The sequence below is a fragment of the Cariama cristata genome, unplaced genomic scaffold (genome assembly GCF_000690535.1).
Source record: "Cariama cristata isolate BGI_N322 unplaced genomic scaffold, ASM69053v1 scaffold6072, whole genome shotgun sequence".
Lineage (NCBI taxonomy): Eukaryota > Metazoa > Chordata > Aves > Cariamiformes > Cariamidae > Cariama > Cariama cristata.
Window position 1 is genome coordinate 24008 of NW_009605442.1, and position 13877 is coordinate 37884.

At 35.3% G+C, this 13877-nt stretch overlaps 1 protein-coding gene across 1 annotated transcript in view; it reads left to right on the top strand.

The window, feature by feature from the left end:
• LOC104158332 (AP-3 complex subunit beta-1-like) overlaps positions 1 to 13877 on the top strand; it is a gene marked incomplete at its 3' end in the record, with an annotated part of 73133 nt that overhangs the window by 22057 nt on the left and 37199 nt on the right. Inside the window, exons 7-11 of the mRNA XM_009695950.1 lie at positions 2199 to 2375; positions 7638 to 7824; positions 8775 to 8905; positions 11100 to 11211; positions 12615 to 12771. Of these exons, the coding sequence (XP_009694252.1) occupies positions 2199 to 2375; positions 7638 to 7824; positions 8775 to 8905; positions 11100 to 11211; positions 12615 to 12771 (764 nt within the window). The remainder of the gene's footprint in view (positions 1 to 2198; positions 2376 to 7637; positions 7825 to 8774; positions 8906 to 11099; positions 11212 to 12614; positions 12772 to 13877) is intronic.

Sequence of the window (13877 nt, forward strand, 5' to 3'; positions counted from 1 at the left end):
TTTCCCTTCTGAAATCAGTGTACAATAATGGTATCAGTCTTACCATTTCACAGGCGAACATATTCTGACTGCATTTAAAATTTAGCAGTTGTTCAGTAGCTTTTTCCCCTCTCTCAGTCTGTAAGTTCCAAGACCGTGTAAAATTTTTGTCAATTAACAAAAAAAAAATTCCTCTGTCTCTCAATCATATTTACATAAATTTATGTATGTCGAATCCTTGTGTTATACAACTCTCAATGCATTATGTTACGTCTACCTTAAATATCTTTTCCATGTTTAGATTTGACATTTATCTCTTAAGGGGATTTGTTGTTATTGTTAGATTCCTGTATTCTGTCTTTGCATCATCTGGTTGCTTTCTCTTTCAGTGGAGCCAGTCGCCTGTTTACCCCATGACATGCCTGTTTATATTTTTGTTGGTGTGTGTGTTTGCAACAATGTGAAGTGTAGAGGCAGATATTGTCAGGTTGACTTTATTCAAAGCTGTTCTAAGCTTTTTGGACTAGTAAAACATGTTTAATCATTAAAATTTCTTGTGAACAGAGTTAGTATTTCTTTAGTATGGGTTAGGGGCCATTTATTAGGGACTATGGACCATAGTTTGGGAATTGCTCTTCTGAACTTTGATAGTTCACTTGCATTTGTTACCTTTTATGAGTGTAGCTGGAGAGCAGTAGTTTCAAATTTTATGTGTATATGGAGTAGGATGCTTAATAGTTGATTCCCATGGTAATTCTGAGAAATAGATATTTGTATATGAATAACTGACATATGCTGGAAAAGTAATGAAAACATATATAAAAGATGCTAAGAATTAGTGCTTTGAGAACCACAGTGTTGAATTTCTAAAGCTTTTTTCTCCTATGAATCTTACCAAAGGCAGAACTCTTGCTGGCTTAAATGTAAGCTTATTAAAAAAGATCACTGTATAGCGTAGAGTAATGGAAAGTGTTAGTACAAATGTTTTTTACTTTTTTAGAAAAAGCAGCAAAATTAGCTGCAATTGCAGTTACAGTTGGAAGCTTTCCTTTTTTCTAAGCTACAGTCAGTCATTTGATAGGATAGAACAGTTACCTTTTTTCCCTAGTATTTCAACATCTGTTGAACAAGAGTTTGTATAGAATGTGAGAGCTCCACAGTCTGTAGATGCTATGCCAGACATGCTTCTGCCTAGAATAATTTTGTCATTGCAGGCTTTCTTCCTTCCTCTCAAGGAATGAGAACGATGTTTTCAGGGAGGTTTGTAACACAGATGCAATTTTTAGTTTGACCACCAGGTAATATAGGCTAGCTCACCTTTGAGAAGACAGTGTATCTATTATTTCATTTAACTCCTAACTACTTCTAGCTAGACTCTGCGTGGAGCATGAGCTTCTGTTTCCTTGTGTGCTTTTCCATTTTGCTTCTCCTCCCTCTGTGGCAGTACTGTGCTTTTGAAGTCAGCACCATAAGCTGGGAGTTCGTCTAAAAACTGCTGCTGCTAGTTATTTTGGTGAAACAGTCATGCAGCTCCAAAACGGCAAGACCTGTGTGAAGTTTCTGGTCAGAGTGTTTTCAGTTAAGGGGTTAGATCCTATTCAGAAATTGGGAACTCTAATTTTGAACTCCTGTTTCTCCAAAATTCTGTGTTCAGCTGGCCTTGGACATTTGCAAACATATGAATCTTACTGTCATAAATTTTTAAATTAAAATGAAGGAAAGATAGCAATAGTCCTAAAGAAATTCTTGTGCTTTTAAAGTAGATAGGCAGGATTTGAGGAAGCTGTATTGTTGGAATCCATTTCTATAGGAATATAGTCACCAAAAAGCACTGTTTTGTTTCAACATGATGTTTAGGCTAACCTGGTGGCAAGAATTCCCAACCATGCCTTGAAGACTCAGATACTCTTCCCAACTGCCACCAGCTTGTACTGTGAACATGAACACATCTCTTCTGTATGCCTCTGTTTCCATTCCTGCCCTGTCTTGTTAACTCATAATGCATTTCTTTTGGGGCAGGATCTGTATCTTACATTTGCATGAATATTCAGTTTACCACAGTGGCTGTGTTGAACAGTATTTAGTTGACATCTGTATTTCTTGCATGGCAATTGTCTTTAAACAGTATTTTGTTCAACTTGTTACTGAACACAGAAGCATACAAGTATGCAAATAGTCTTTGTGAATGTGTTAACTTAGAGTGTGCCATGTTTTTTCAGGTTCCAGTAGCCAGAGCCAGCATTCTCTGGCTCATCGGCGAGTACTGTGAGCGGGTTCCAAAGATCGCACCTGATGTTTTGAGAAAGACAGCCAAGAGCTTCACTAACGAAGATGATCTTGTAAAGTTGCAGATCTTAAATTTGGGTGCAAAACTCTATTTAACAAACTCAAAGCAGGTAAGCTTAAACTCAGAAGTGTACCTATTTAGAGTCACGATAGATTTTGTACAGTCTGTATAGATTAGTGGTGATTTCTTTTATGTAAGTAACCAAAAGTAGTGCATATTATTCTACGAAGAAAAGCTGAACATCAGTTTTCAAGAAATGTAACAGAATAAATGTAACCGTGAGTATTTGAGTACGTGCTAGATTGTAAATATGAATGTAGTGATGAGATCCCTCTTTTTTGCCTCTTTCTTTTTTGGGCAGATTGTGGATTTTTTAATTCACGTCAATAGGAAAGATTTGTAAATTGTATTACTAATATGAGATAGATTTTCCAGATGTGGTTTGCTGTTTTCTGGATCTACGACCATAATTTTCAAGGGAATACTGTCAATTTCAACAAGAAGCTGCTCATTTTTTGTTCAGGATGTCTAAGAGGAGATGTCTGCAAAAGATCTTGTTATGTCTTTCCATCAGTGCTCATCTTAAAGATAGTAACTGCTTTCCCTTTTTCTGTATTTCTTACTATTTCACTTTGGATTGATTTTGATAATCTCTAGTAATAAAGATAATCTAAAAATGTCAGATAGTCCAAAAAGGTGAACTTAAATCTCCAGGCAGCTGAAAACAATGGCTATGAAAGGTGCCAGCTGCCTCATTATTCTCAATGACAGAACTGTGAACTTTGTCACTCTCTGACTATTGAATATAGCATCTTGACACTAATTTTTCACTGTAATTCCAATTATTTCTGTAAAAGGTTGTAAAATCAAAGATTTTTTTTTCCAAGTATAAAAGAAATACATTGTCTGAGATGTATACACCTTCCCGGGCTGCTCGACCTCTGTTTTACAATAGCTTGTACAGCACAGGATCTTGTACTTCTACAATTGTGGTGTCTTCTTGTTCGTTGATAACTATATCCAACTGCAGACTTGATCTGTCTGAGACTTTATTCTGTAGGGCATGTGGGAGATGAACTGTCTTGCCATGCATTCAGATAAGAATGAATGCTTGTCCTTTGCTTATGCAGTCTAAAATGGCGCAGTAACAAAAGGTGACTTCTTTCTGTCAGTGCTCATCTTAATGAAAGTGCTGACTGGGCTAAGAAAAGATTGGTTTGTTTATCTAAACTGTCTCCTTTTGGCCCCTTACATAGTATTTACTATTTTCTGTATAATTTTTGTAATTTTATACTAATTTTTCTGCACCGTATTTGGCCAAAAGTACATTGCCTACAAGAGGATGATAATTTCTGTGATGCTGTTTTTCCACTTTCATGTCTTAATATATTTGAAACTGTCATTCTAAGTGTGCATAACCCTCTATTCAAATACAGTATTGATGATAAAGCAGAAGAAATTGTCTCCTGAGATGCCTACTAAATGATGAATTTCATCAAAGAGTGTTTTCCTCTTTTAGTTTTAGGTTGTGGAAAAATAAATTGTCTTCTCAAGTGGTCAAGCTATTCATATACAAAATTCTAACAGAGTAGGTTGATGACTTGTCTTGATTCAAAACTCCTTGCAAACTAGAACGTGATAGTTTTGCCTTTAGGAGCTGGCAACACTCTTATTCTTTACTCACTCAGTATTAAAACATTTCTTTCTGGAATGACTTCAGTTCCTAACAAGTCCAGCATTTTTCAGGCTGATTTTTCAAACCTGAAGGCAAATCTTTTACACTTGACTGCTCAGTTGTCAGTCTGTCCATCTCTCCTCATCCCAATGTTTTCTCCCTCCATATCCTGTCCCACCATGTAACACATTTTTGACTCCTTTATCAGTTTCATCCAAAGTCAATGAAGTTGTGAAAATCTCAAAGATGCAATGTCACTTTATTGAAAAGTAGTGGTAAGATAGCCAAGAGAAACTCAACACCAACCAAACAGACAAAAAGAGCTCTTTCCCCAGGTGACAGAAAGGCAGGTAAAACTCATCTGTTAAATCTTGTTTGGAGAAAAGCACAAAATTCTGGGAAATAAGACTTTGTTATTTTTTCCCTTTCTGTAAATACATTATTTTATTTGCTGATCATTTCCTTATGCATATGTTCAAACACTTTATGCAGCACATTCTCAGGAATGCTTTTTAAGATTCAGGATTTTTTACAACAATTTCCAATAGCCTTTAAATCCTATAATCACCCCATGAATTTTCAAAGGCTGTTTCTAAGTTAAGGAAGAGTTTTGGGTTCAATCCTATCTGCATAAATATGTAGTAAGAACAGGCTTTCCTCTGTTGTCTGTGTTATTTGGTAAACTTACTTCCTTTTTCATCAATTAGAGACATGAAAGTCCTTTTGAATGTGCTAGGTAGCTGTCTAAATGGAGCTCATATAAGAGAAAGTGTTATGCAGAAGATAAGTCATCTAATTGTCTTAGCTATTTCGTGCATATAGCAGGAAAAATAAAGAGATTTTGATGGGCTTCCATTGTGTAACAGTAGGAGTCCTACGAGAGAAAGCCCTGAGTAGTCCCAGTGTGTAAATAGACGTTTAACGTGGTTTAGCACAGTAACCTTATCTTAAGTACCTAAAGAATCAAGTTACTGCAAGCTAATGATATCAAAGAGTGAATAGGTAGCGGTTTCTCTCCCATTGTAGAGCCTCATCTGTTGGTGATACTTGTATTATAAATTTTTTCAACTGGGGATCTACCAAAAGGTTAATTGCTGCTAATATAGGATATGCCTTAAATTCTTAAATAGAACAATTACCACTAGAAAATTCTAGAAACGTTACTGAAGGATGACTTGAAGTATACTTTTCATATTAGCCAAACCAAAATGTACAAAAAATAGTAAGATTGTAACAGTATGGGGATAAAAGAAATTTTATTATGCCTATATGATGAGCATGTCCAGATAACAGGTGTTGTTGATATATGATATATGATGTATGATATCATATATTAGAATGCTTTGTCATACTGTTCTATGAAGCAGCTATGGTGTGCAGATTCTGTCACATTTCACCAAATTAACATGCTTGCTCAAATTAATTTTCAACTTCTTATAGATATTCCTTTGTTGGAAAAACTGATGTGTATTCATTAGTTTATGTTTTGTTTTTAATTAAAATTAATTGTTTCTATTAGCTACCTCCACATAGAAAAGCTTTACTACTTGTTTGGTTGCATTGCCGTAAGACAAGAAAAAAAAATAGCATTTTCTTGCTGTTTTGTGAAAACTATTTATACTATATATGATGCTTACAAGGAGACCTCTTGCAGGTATGGAGTATTCATCCATGTAAATTTTTTGTGTCTTTATTTGTATTTGACAATATGGAAGAGATATTTTAGGGGAGAGGAAAGGGAAGAGGAAAAGGGAAAAGATCATGGAGAAAATGATCCCTTTAAAGAAAAGGCAGTATTTCAGGATCAACTCTTTATCTAATTCCATCAATGCTAGCCGGAAGTGCCCACCATGATAGCAAGGCCCTCAACTTTCCCCATCCCTATTGCAATTCACAAGCAAAGACGACTGTGTTTTATGATCCATTCTGATGAGCTTTCTGCCATGACAGCAAGGAGTTTTGTTTTGTTTTACAGAGTAGAAGTGATGGCAAAGGCTGCAGGAGGTATCCCTCATTTATTTTAATTCATGCTACCTGGAAACCCTCCCTTCCAATTCCATTTAGATTGAACAGCATAAGTCCTGCATGAGTGCAGATTACGTATGTTCTTTCTGATGCAGTTGTTTAAAATTTTATACCCTGATATAGAAATAGCTACCAATAAGCTGTGAAATACATATGGGAAAGTTTTACCTTTCCCAGAGCTAAGACAGTACCTTGGGGGAAAAAATATTTTTAACTATACTTCTGCTATTATTCTAATGTAATATGACTAATTGCTTCAAGCTTTGGTACCATAGGGTATTTTGTGAAATACTTGCATACATTGCATTTCATGTGGTCAAAATTGAAACCATTTTTTGTTTACTGTGTATTTCTCTTACAAGAGTTAATCAATACTCTGAAACATTCTGAAAAAGTATTTTTACATCTCTAGAAAAAGCTTTAACTTGCATCCTCAAGGTGGAAATTATTAAACTGAACTTTTCTTAGCAAATGCACATAACAAAATTGACTGATTTTCATTTTTACGTATTTTTCCACTCACGATTGAAACTGTGTTATTGTTATAACAATAGCATGATAAACAAGATATATTTGCAAGGTTGTTTCTTTGTAGAAAGAAAAGAAATCCTACTTGACAATACATTTTTAACTCTATGTTATTCATCCATTCTGAGTTGAAATACTAAAAATTTTCTTCCTTATGATGATATATTATTTTTGCTCTTTTTCTTGTTTGTTTGTATATAAAGAAAGCGGCATACTTCTTCCAAACGTATGTAATGGATACAAGCCTGTTCAGCACTATTATTCTGGTTATGCTATATTATTTCTAAGATACTGGGACAGTCTTCCTAGATTTTTATATTCTTTTTCAGTTTTAAAAATTTTACTGAATTATTAAAATTATTTAATACATGTTAATATTTTCAGACATCAAATTAGGAAGTCCTATTATGCTGTAAAAAGCTTTGATAATATAAGTTGCTCTCTTACATAAATAAATAAATGACCGATATTACTGGAGGCTTTAAGCTTCAAGAAAAAAATGAAAGAAGTCTTTTATCCTGGTTTTTAGAGGGCATCAGCAGCTTGCTTTTATGAAAAAGTAACAGCTAAATGCACTGCAAATAATTTGCAGTAATCCAGTTCAGTGATTCATGTGTCTGCTTTAATGGGTCATAATTCAGGATAAAGTAACTGAGTGCAGTCAGAGTGCAGACACTGCTTATGCCAGGGACAGTATCTCTTCATAAAACACACCTCAGCAGAAGCAGTTTGCCAGCCCCCTAATACCCTCTGATGTTTTGATGTCCTGCATATTTTTCCGATTAAGTTTTGAGTGCCATGTTTTTAGTTGTATTTCCACATTCATTATCCTCACGTAGACCCTTCAGCGGGTTTGCCATATATGATTATTTTTTTAATGATGCCTTTCTTTCCACTTCAGCAGTTTAATAATCTAGCACATGGCTGCTTCTCAGTACTCAGCATTCACCTCCCCAATACAGAAGAGGACATGTGCTTTGGCTGCAGAATTCCATTTGCAGCTTTAGAAATGCATATTCCCTGTGGAACAACATTTGTTTGACATAACCATTCATTTTTATTACCTCTTTAAATATGTTTATCCAGAGTTATCAATAATCATAAATAACTTGTATTCTGTTCTTGTCCTGTTTTTTTCCACAGACAAAATTGCTTACCCAGTACGTATTAAATCTCGGCAAGTATGATCAAAGCTACGACATCAGAGACCGTACAAGATTTATTAGGCAGCTTATTGTTCCGAATGAGAAGAGTGGAGCTTTAAGCAAATATGCCAAAAAAATATTTCTGGCACAGAAACCTGCCCCATTGCTTGAGTCTCCTTTTAAAGGTATAACTGCCCAAATCATTTGGTAAAGGAATGTGGCAGCCTATTTTATTTCAAATATGCTTACAAATTTTGTCACTTAGCAAATACGAATGATTAATATGCAAGGGTACTCGCTCTGCTTACTTGCTTTTCAGCAAGCAAGGTTTGCATGGTGCAAACACAATGCATTTCTCTGTTGATAAACCCTGACAAACTGATCCATTTCTATTCATGTGGATTTTAAATTCGATTTAAATAACAGAAGGTGTGTCTTCTGAGGAAAACTGTTCTTCAATTTAGGAAAATAGCTCTAGTCTTTTGTCTGGACTTTAATAGAAGATTGTTAATGTGAGTATTGCAAACGTTTTATGAATCTGAAATAAATTGAATCTCAATAGATTAGATTTTTAGTATTTTTCTCCGAAGTCATAATTTTCCCTGTGCATTTTCCGTCTTTTTACAAGTAAGAACCATTGTCTGTCTTCTCAAATTAAAAGGTTATCAGGTTATCTTAATTAAAAATGCTCTGTTATTGTGACAATTTGCAATTTTAATTTTAATTTTCATACTTACTTAGTCCCAGTTCTGATGCTCTAAAAGGAGGTCCATTTTGAAGAAAAACTATTAAAATTCTGGATGTGTTTGTGCCAAGACATGTATATGGATTGTTTAACTGTGCTGTCATTCTTAATATTCACAGTAAAGTAATTTTTAGAGAAGCTACATTTCAGAGCAACACCTCTAAACACACTGACTGATTAGCTTTTTTATTGACCATTATGGGGGAGATTATTGTAATCTATGGACTGAAATCAGTTTTTTGACCTATGAAGAGCTTCCTAGTTTATATTTATTCCATGACATTTGAGGTAATATAATGGCAATTACCTTTAGCCCTGATTAAGATTGCTCTTTGTGGTAGAGCTCATGGTGTTTGTGTATTTCTCCCCTCCTCTCTTTTTTTTTAATAGATCGGGATCATTTCCAGCTTGGCACCTTGTCTCACACACTGAACAGCCGAGCCACTGGCTACCTGGAGCTGTCTGAATGGCCAGAGGTGGCACCTGACCCCTCTGTCCGAAACGTCGATGTAGCTGAGTCGGTACGTCAGCATCATTAAAAGTAACTTTGCTGAAGGCACTTGTGAATATAGAATATTAGCCTAAAATAGAAGTATTTAAATAGTATCCGTATGCTGGACTGAAAAACATTGATGGAAGTCAACATCCATGTTGCTTATTTTAGCTTGGAAATGGAACATTTGGAAACCTACATGGTGCTTGCTCTTTTCACTGAGAGAAGTGAATCAACTGTAGTTGAGCCACCTCTGATTCGCTCATGGATTAAATGGGCTTTTTTCCCCTTCCATCTCACTTTTGATTTCATACCTCATACTCACTGTGTTGCAGTATGTTAATTGCTGTTAATGATGAGTGTAGCTGTACTACAAAAGTAGAAGTTGAGTGGAGGTTTGCTCGTGTACAAATCCAAGTCTAAATGGAAAAAAATAGGTAATAGAAACAAAAGGCAGTGGCAGGGGGAAAAAATATGTATGTTTTGAAGTATAAAGTTTGGAAGAGACCAGAGTTTACATTTTGGGTCATCTGGAGAGACTTAGAAAAGTTTACAATAGGAAAACATCATTTATTAGTGCACTAATTTGTTGACATTAAGGGACTGGTGGTCTACTACCAATAGCTTTTTCTTACTGGGTTGTAAACTCTGTCATGTTCTGGTACTGCAGTTGTGATTTATGCGTCAGGTATGAGAGTCGTACTAAATGTCAGTGAAAGTTATTGAACAGTAACAGAAATATAAATGTATTGGAATATAATGTGCTGATGGTGCTCCTGCAGGTATGTTGTTGTAACAGGTATACCCAGAAGACCACATGGTTCTTGTCATGAACCAACTTCTACAGTAAATCGCACATGAATTAATTTGCATAGACGATGATAGGCATAGAATGGATAGAGAAAATTCTAAAAAATAGGTATGACTTGCAGAAGCTAGTGAACAGCAATGTGGTACAACAAGCATTTCTCCTTAGTACTTTAATAGGATTTGTCAACCTTCTTATATACATTTCAGGAAAAGAGGTATTTGTGTACAAACTTCTGAAAGCTTTTATGGGGAGAATCTGAAGGCAATCAGCTCAAGTGGAGGATTATAAATTACAGCTTTGGCATGAAAGATTGTGTGGAGGTACCTTTGTCCATAAAACCAAAAAGTATTGCAGGAAATTGATCAAATGGAGTAACATCCATCTACAACATAATAGAAAACATCTCCCTCCAACCATTTAAACCTCAGAACAAATGTGAAAATCCTTTCCCCATGTTTTTTTTTGCAAGTATTTTTTTTTGGAGAGTGTCTCATTGCCATTAATTTTGTGGTTCCTGTGATACTACATGTGCCTATACAATGTACGTGAATAAAGCTGAATTGTTAAGCTGCAATCCACAATTAAATTGTCACTTATATGCAAAAGTATATTAGCTTTTTAAAATACTAGTTGCTGGGTGGAGCATTACAAAGCTTTAGCAGCTTTTGGTGTTTAAGAGGAAGCCATTGTGTCTTGAGCCGTATGCCATTGCAGGTCACTGTTAGAGCTCACTCTTATTCCAGATCAGAGTGATCACTGAGGCAGACCTGTATCACTCTATTGATACAGTTGTCTGCCTGTTTGTTTTTTTTTTTCTGACCTGAGTTTTTCTTCTGCTTCTCTAGTAGTATAGGGGGATATGGAAAGAAAAGAAGTTTGGCAAAAGTATTGCCATGTTTTGGTGTTTTCTTGGTGGTGAGAATTACTTTTATTTGAAGAATTGCAAAGGAACTGAAATATAATTCCTCTGTGGCTGCTGGAACTCCTATTGCCTACTGGGTCCACATCTGCTTTCCTCTTAAAACTTGGGATGATAAAGGTGATGACTAGCCATATTTACCCTTCATTCTAGTCACAGGCTAAACTGAGCTGGATCTAGAGATAAAACTCTCAGACTTCAGGTTCTTTTGGCACAGAAATTTATTTATGGTTACTGATGCTTTTAATCTGCCTTAGTAAATCTTTTTCTAGGCTGTCTAATAGACATATTTCACCTTTTATAGTATGTACGAAACTTTTAGTTCTAATTGTTTAAAGTAAGAGAAGTGTAATAGTTTCTCTTGACTTGCTTGGAGGATTTATTTAGAAACTGCTTAATACTACTACTGTGAGTGTTCTTCTTTGCCATGTTATGTGTATATTTTTGTATTACTGGTTGTAAAAGTAAAATTCAGTTGAAATTTATTTACAGGCAAAGGAATGGACTGGAATTCTAGGTAAGCCAAAGAAAGAGAAACCTACTGAAAAGTTCTACTCTGAATCAGAAGAGGAGGAAGATGGGTCTGCCAATACCAGTATGTCAGGTAGGTGTTTGGAAAGGGACTTGCGTCTCTGTTGCCTGGAGAACTGTATTTTCAGAACTGATCACTACTTAAAAAGAATCAGAAAAAAATTTTTAAAAAGCCAGAGCTATGTAAAAAATCAGGAAATTGGGGGGAAAACTTCATATTCACTGTAGCAGTGCAATACCTGCTAATTTTACAGATGTGGCTGGTGTATTTATTAAATGAGTTAGACTTTGCTTTTTTTCCGAGTTAAAAAAGCTGGCATGCTATTTTCGTCCTGCTTTGAGTCCAGTAAGAGTGGTAAGCGTTTGTAACTCCAGTTAAAACTAAAGGCACCTAACTTTTTGTGGGAAGAGTGCCTGTATGCTCTGTTGTTGGGAACCTTAAGTCTTGAATGTTTTTTGGAATTTGTTGTTGATGAAGTACTATTTTGATAGCATGTGCTGCTGTGTTGATAAATGGCCAAACTTGTTTAACTGTGTAGGCTTTCCTGGGGTTTATTCAGTAAATTGTGTTATAGTATTGCTGTCAAGTTCTACGCAACATTTTCTATTTATTATAATGAGAGTGATGATGGAGAAGATAACTGGCGGCAGCCCATCAAGTTCAGTGAGCAAAAGTTCTTCTGACCAGTCTCCCACTTAATGCCAAATAGGCAGTTCCCCAAGACAGATGTTTCTGTAGATGTTAATACATATAGTTCAGATGTAGTGGAGAATATCATTCTGCAATTCAAGACTTCAGACTCAGAAAATGGTTAGCATTAGAGACTTAAAAGAATTATCAGCGTTGAACTGAATGGAAGAGGGACACCTTAAAATCCGAATGTGGAACTTCTTCCCTCTCATTCCTAAGCTGAGGAAATATGCAGAAGAAGTGCTTAGGAATTACATCACTGAAGTTAATGATCTCTGAAGCACGGAAAGAATAGATTCACTTCAGATATTTGAATATTTGGTAACTATATGATTAATGGATGAATAATTTGTTTAAATCAGCAATTCAATCATCGTCACTATCAGTATTCAAGAACAGATTATCTAATTAAGCAATTGGTTGAAAAGATAATCTTGCAGTTAAGTGAATGTATAGATTAGAGCATTTGAGGTCATCTGCAACTCCTGATAGGGTTATGTAATTTTGAAGAATCCACATGCAATTCATTTATTATTGGGCTTGCTAATTTGGTAAAATATAATACTGTAGGCTGAAGAGGACAGGTCTTTAACTAACAAAATTTTGTAAACATTAGAGGAAAGTGGTTTTCTTGTCCGCCTTTGACACAGGGTAAATAATGCTAAAGCTTGTAATTGGATCTTAAAATACGAAACCATTTTTTTATTTAAAACAAACTTGGATTCTTAAAATACTAATTATGTAAGATATTTGGAAAAAAATTGCAAGAGTTGTTTTTGTTTCAGAGAGTGAGTCTGGCAGTGAAAGTGAGAAGGAAGATAAGGAGGAAGGCAGCAGTGATGAGAGTAGTGGGAATTCCTCTTCCAGAGAAGAATTAAGTGACAGTGAATCAGATAGCAAAGAAAGTACTGCAAAGAAAACATCTAGAGCTGCTGCTGAAAGGTAGGTATACATTTGTATGGTTTTAATTTTTTGTGACACTAGCTGTTAAAGCATTCTTCCTGTAAATAGTCTGCTAAGCCTTTTTGGTGACGTATTGGCCAAGGAGTGATGCCTCCTGTTTCACTGTATGCCAACAATATTCAGTGTATGAACTGGGTTCATATTTTCATTAATCAGACTGCTTTTATATTTGGAATTAATTTCTGACTTCAGTAAAATCTTGGTGGCTTTTTGAAAATTGATGTAACCTTGGGAGGCTGAATAAGTGATCAAACAATTGTGTGCAACACTTAATTACCTTTTGCAGCAATTTTACTGAGAGCTGAAATTGAGTCCTTCAACACTTTGCCATTATGTAACTAAGACAATTGATTTTTCTAAATAATGTTATATTAAAAAGATTATCATCCAAATATTAGAGGCAAGGGCTGTGAAGGGAAACGGTCATAAGATATTTAAGTGTTAGCGCTTTCTAAGATTGCCCATTATCAACAGCATTATCATGTATTAAAGTATCATTAAAATTCTGAGTAATTGGGGCTAATACCTTGGATTGTATGAATCTGTTTCTTCCACTGCTGTCAGCAAGTGGCCTCTGCAGACATGATCGCCCTTTACTCTGTAGTCTGCTGCCAGCTCACTTGATGAGTTTGCGGCTCAGCTCAGTTGTGGCTGACAGCGCTGATTGGGGCACAGTACGCACTCTGCTCCTTTTATTACAGACAGTAATTAAAGCAGCTCGCCTTGCCACTTCCATAACAAACACAGCATAATGCCCTAATTATGACTTTATTAATTTAAGTCAGGATTTAATGATTTTAAAAGTGATTTATATTGTTTTTCCTGTTCAGAACAAATGAAATCTGTAGGTTAAATTAATACAGGCTTTTCATCATCGCAAAGTTAAAAAGCTAGTTACCAGTAAATTCTTTTCATTAGAATAACATCTGAAATTTTAAGCAGTAAGGTAAACAATGATTACCCATCAAACCTGGCTGATGTACAATAAAATAACATTTTTAATCTTCAAATCTAATTTTAAAGATAAGCTAAGGATAAATTGTTGAAAAACAACTTACTTCATTTATATAATGGGTTCACAGTAA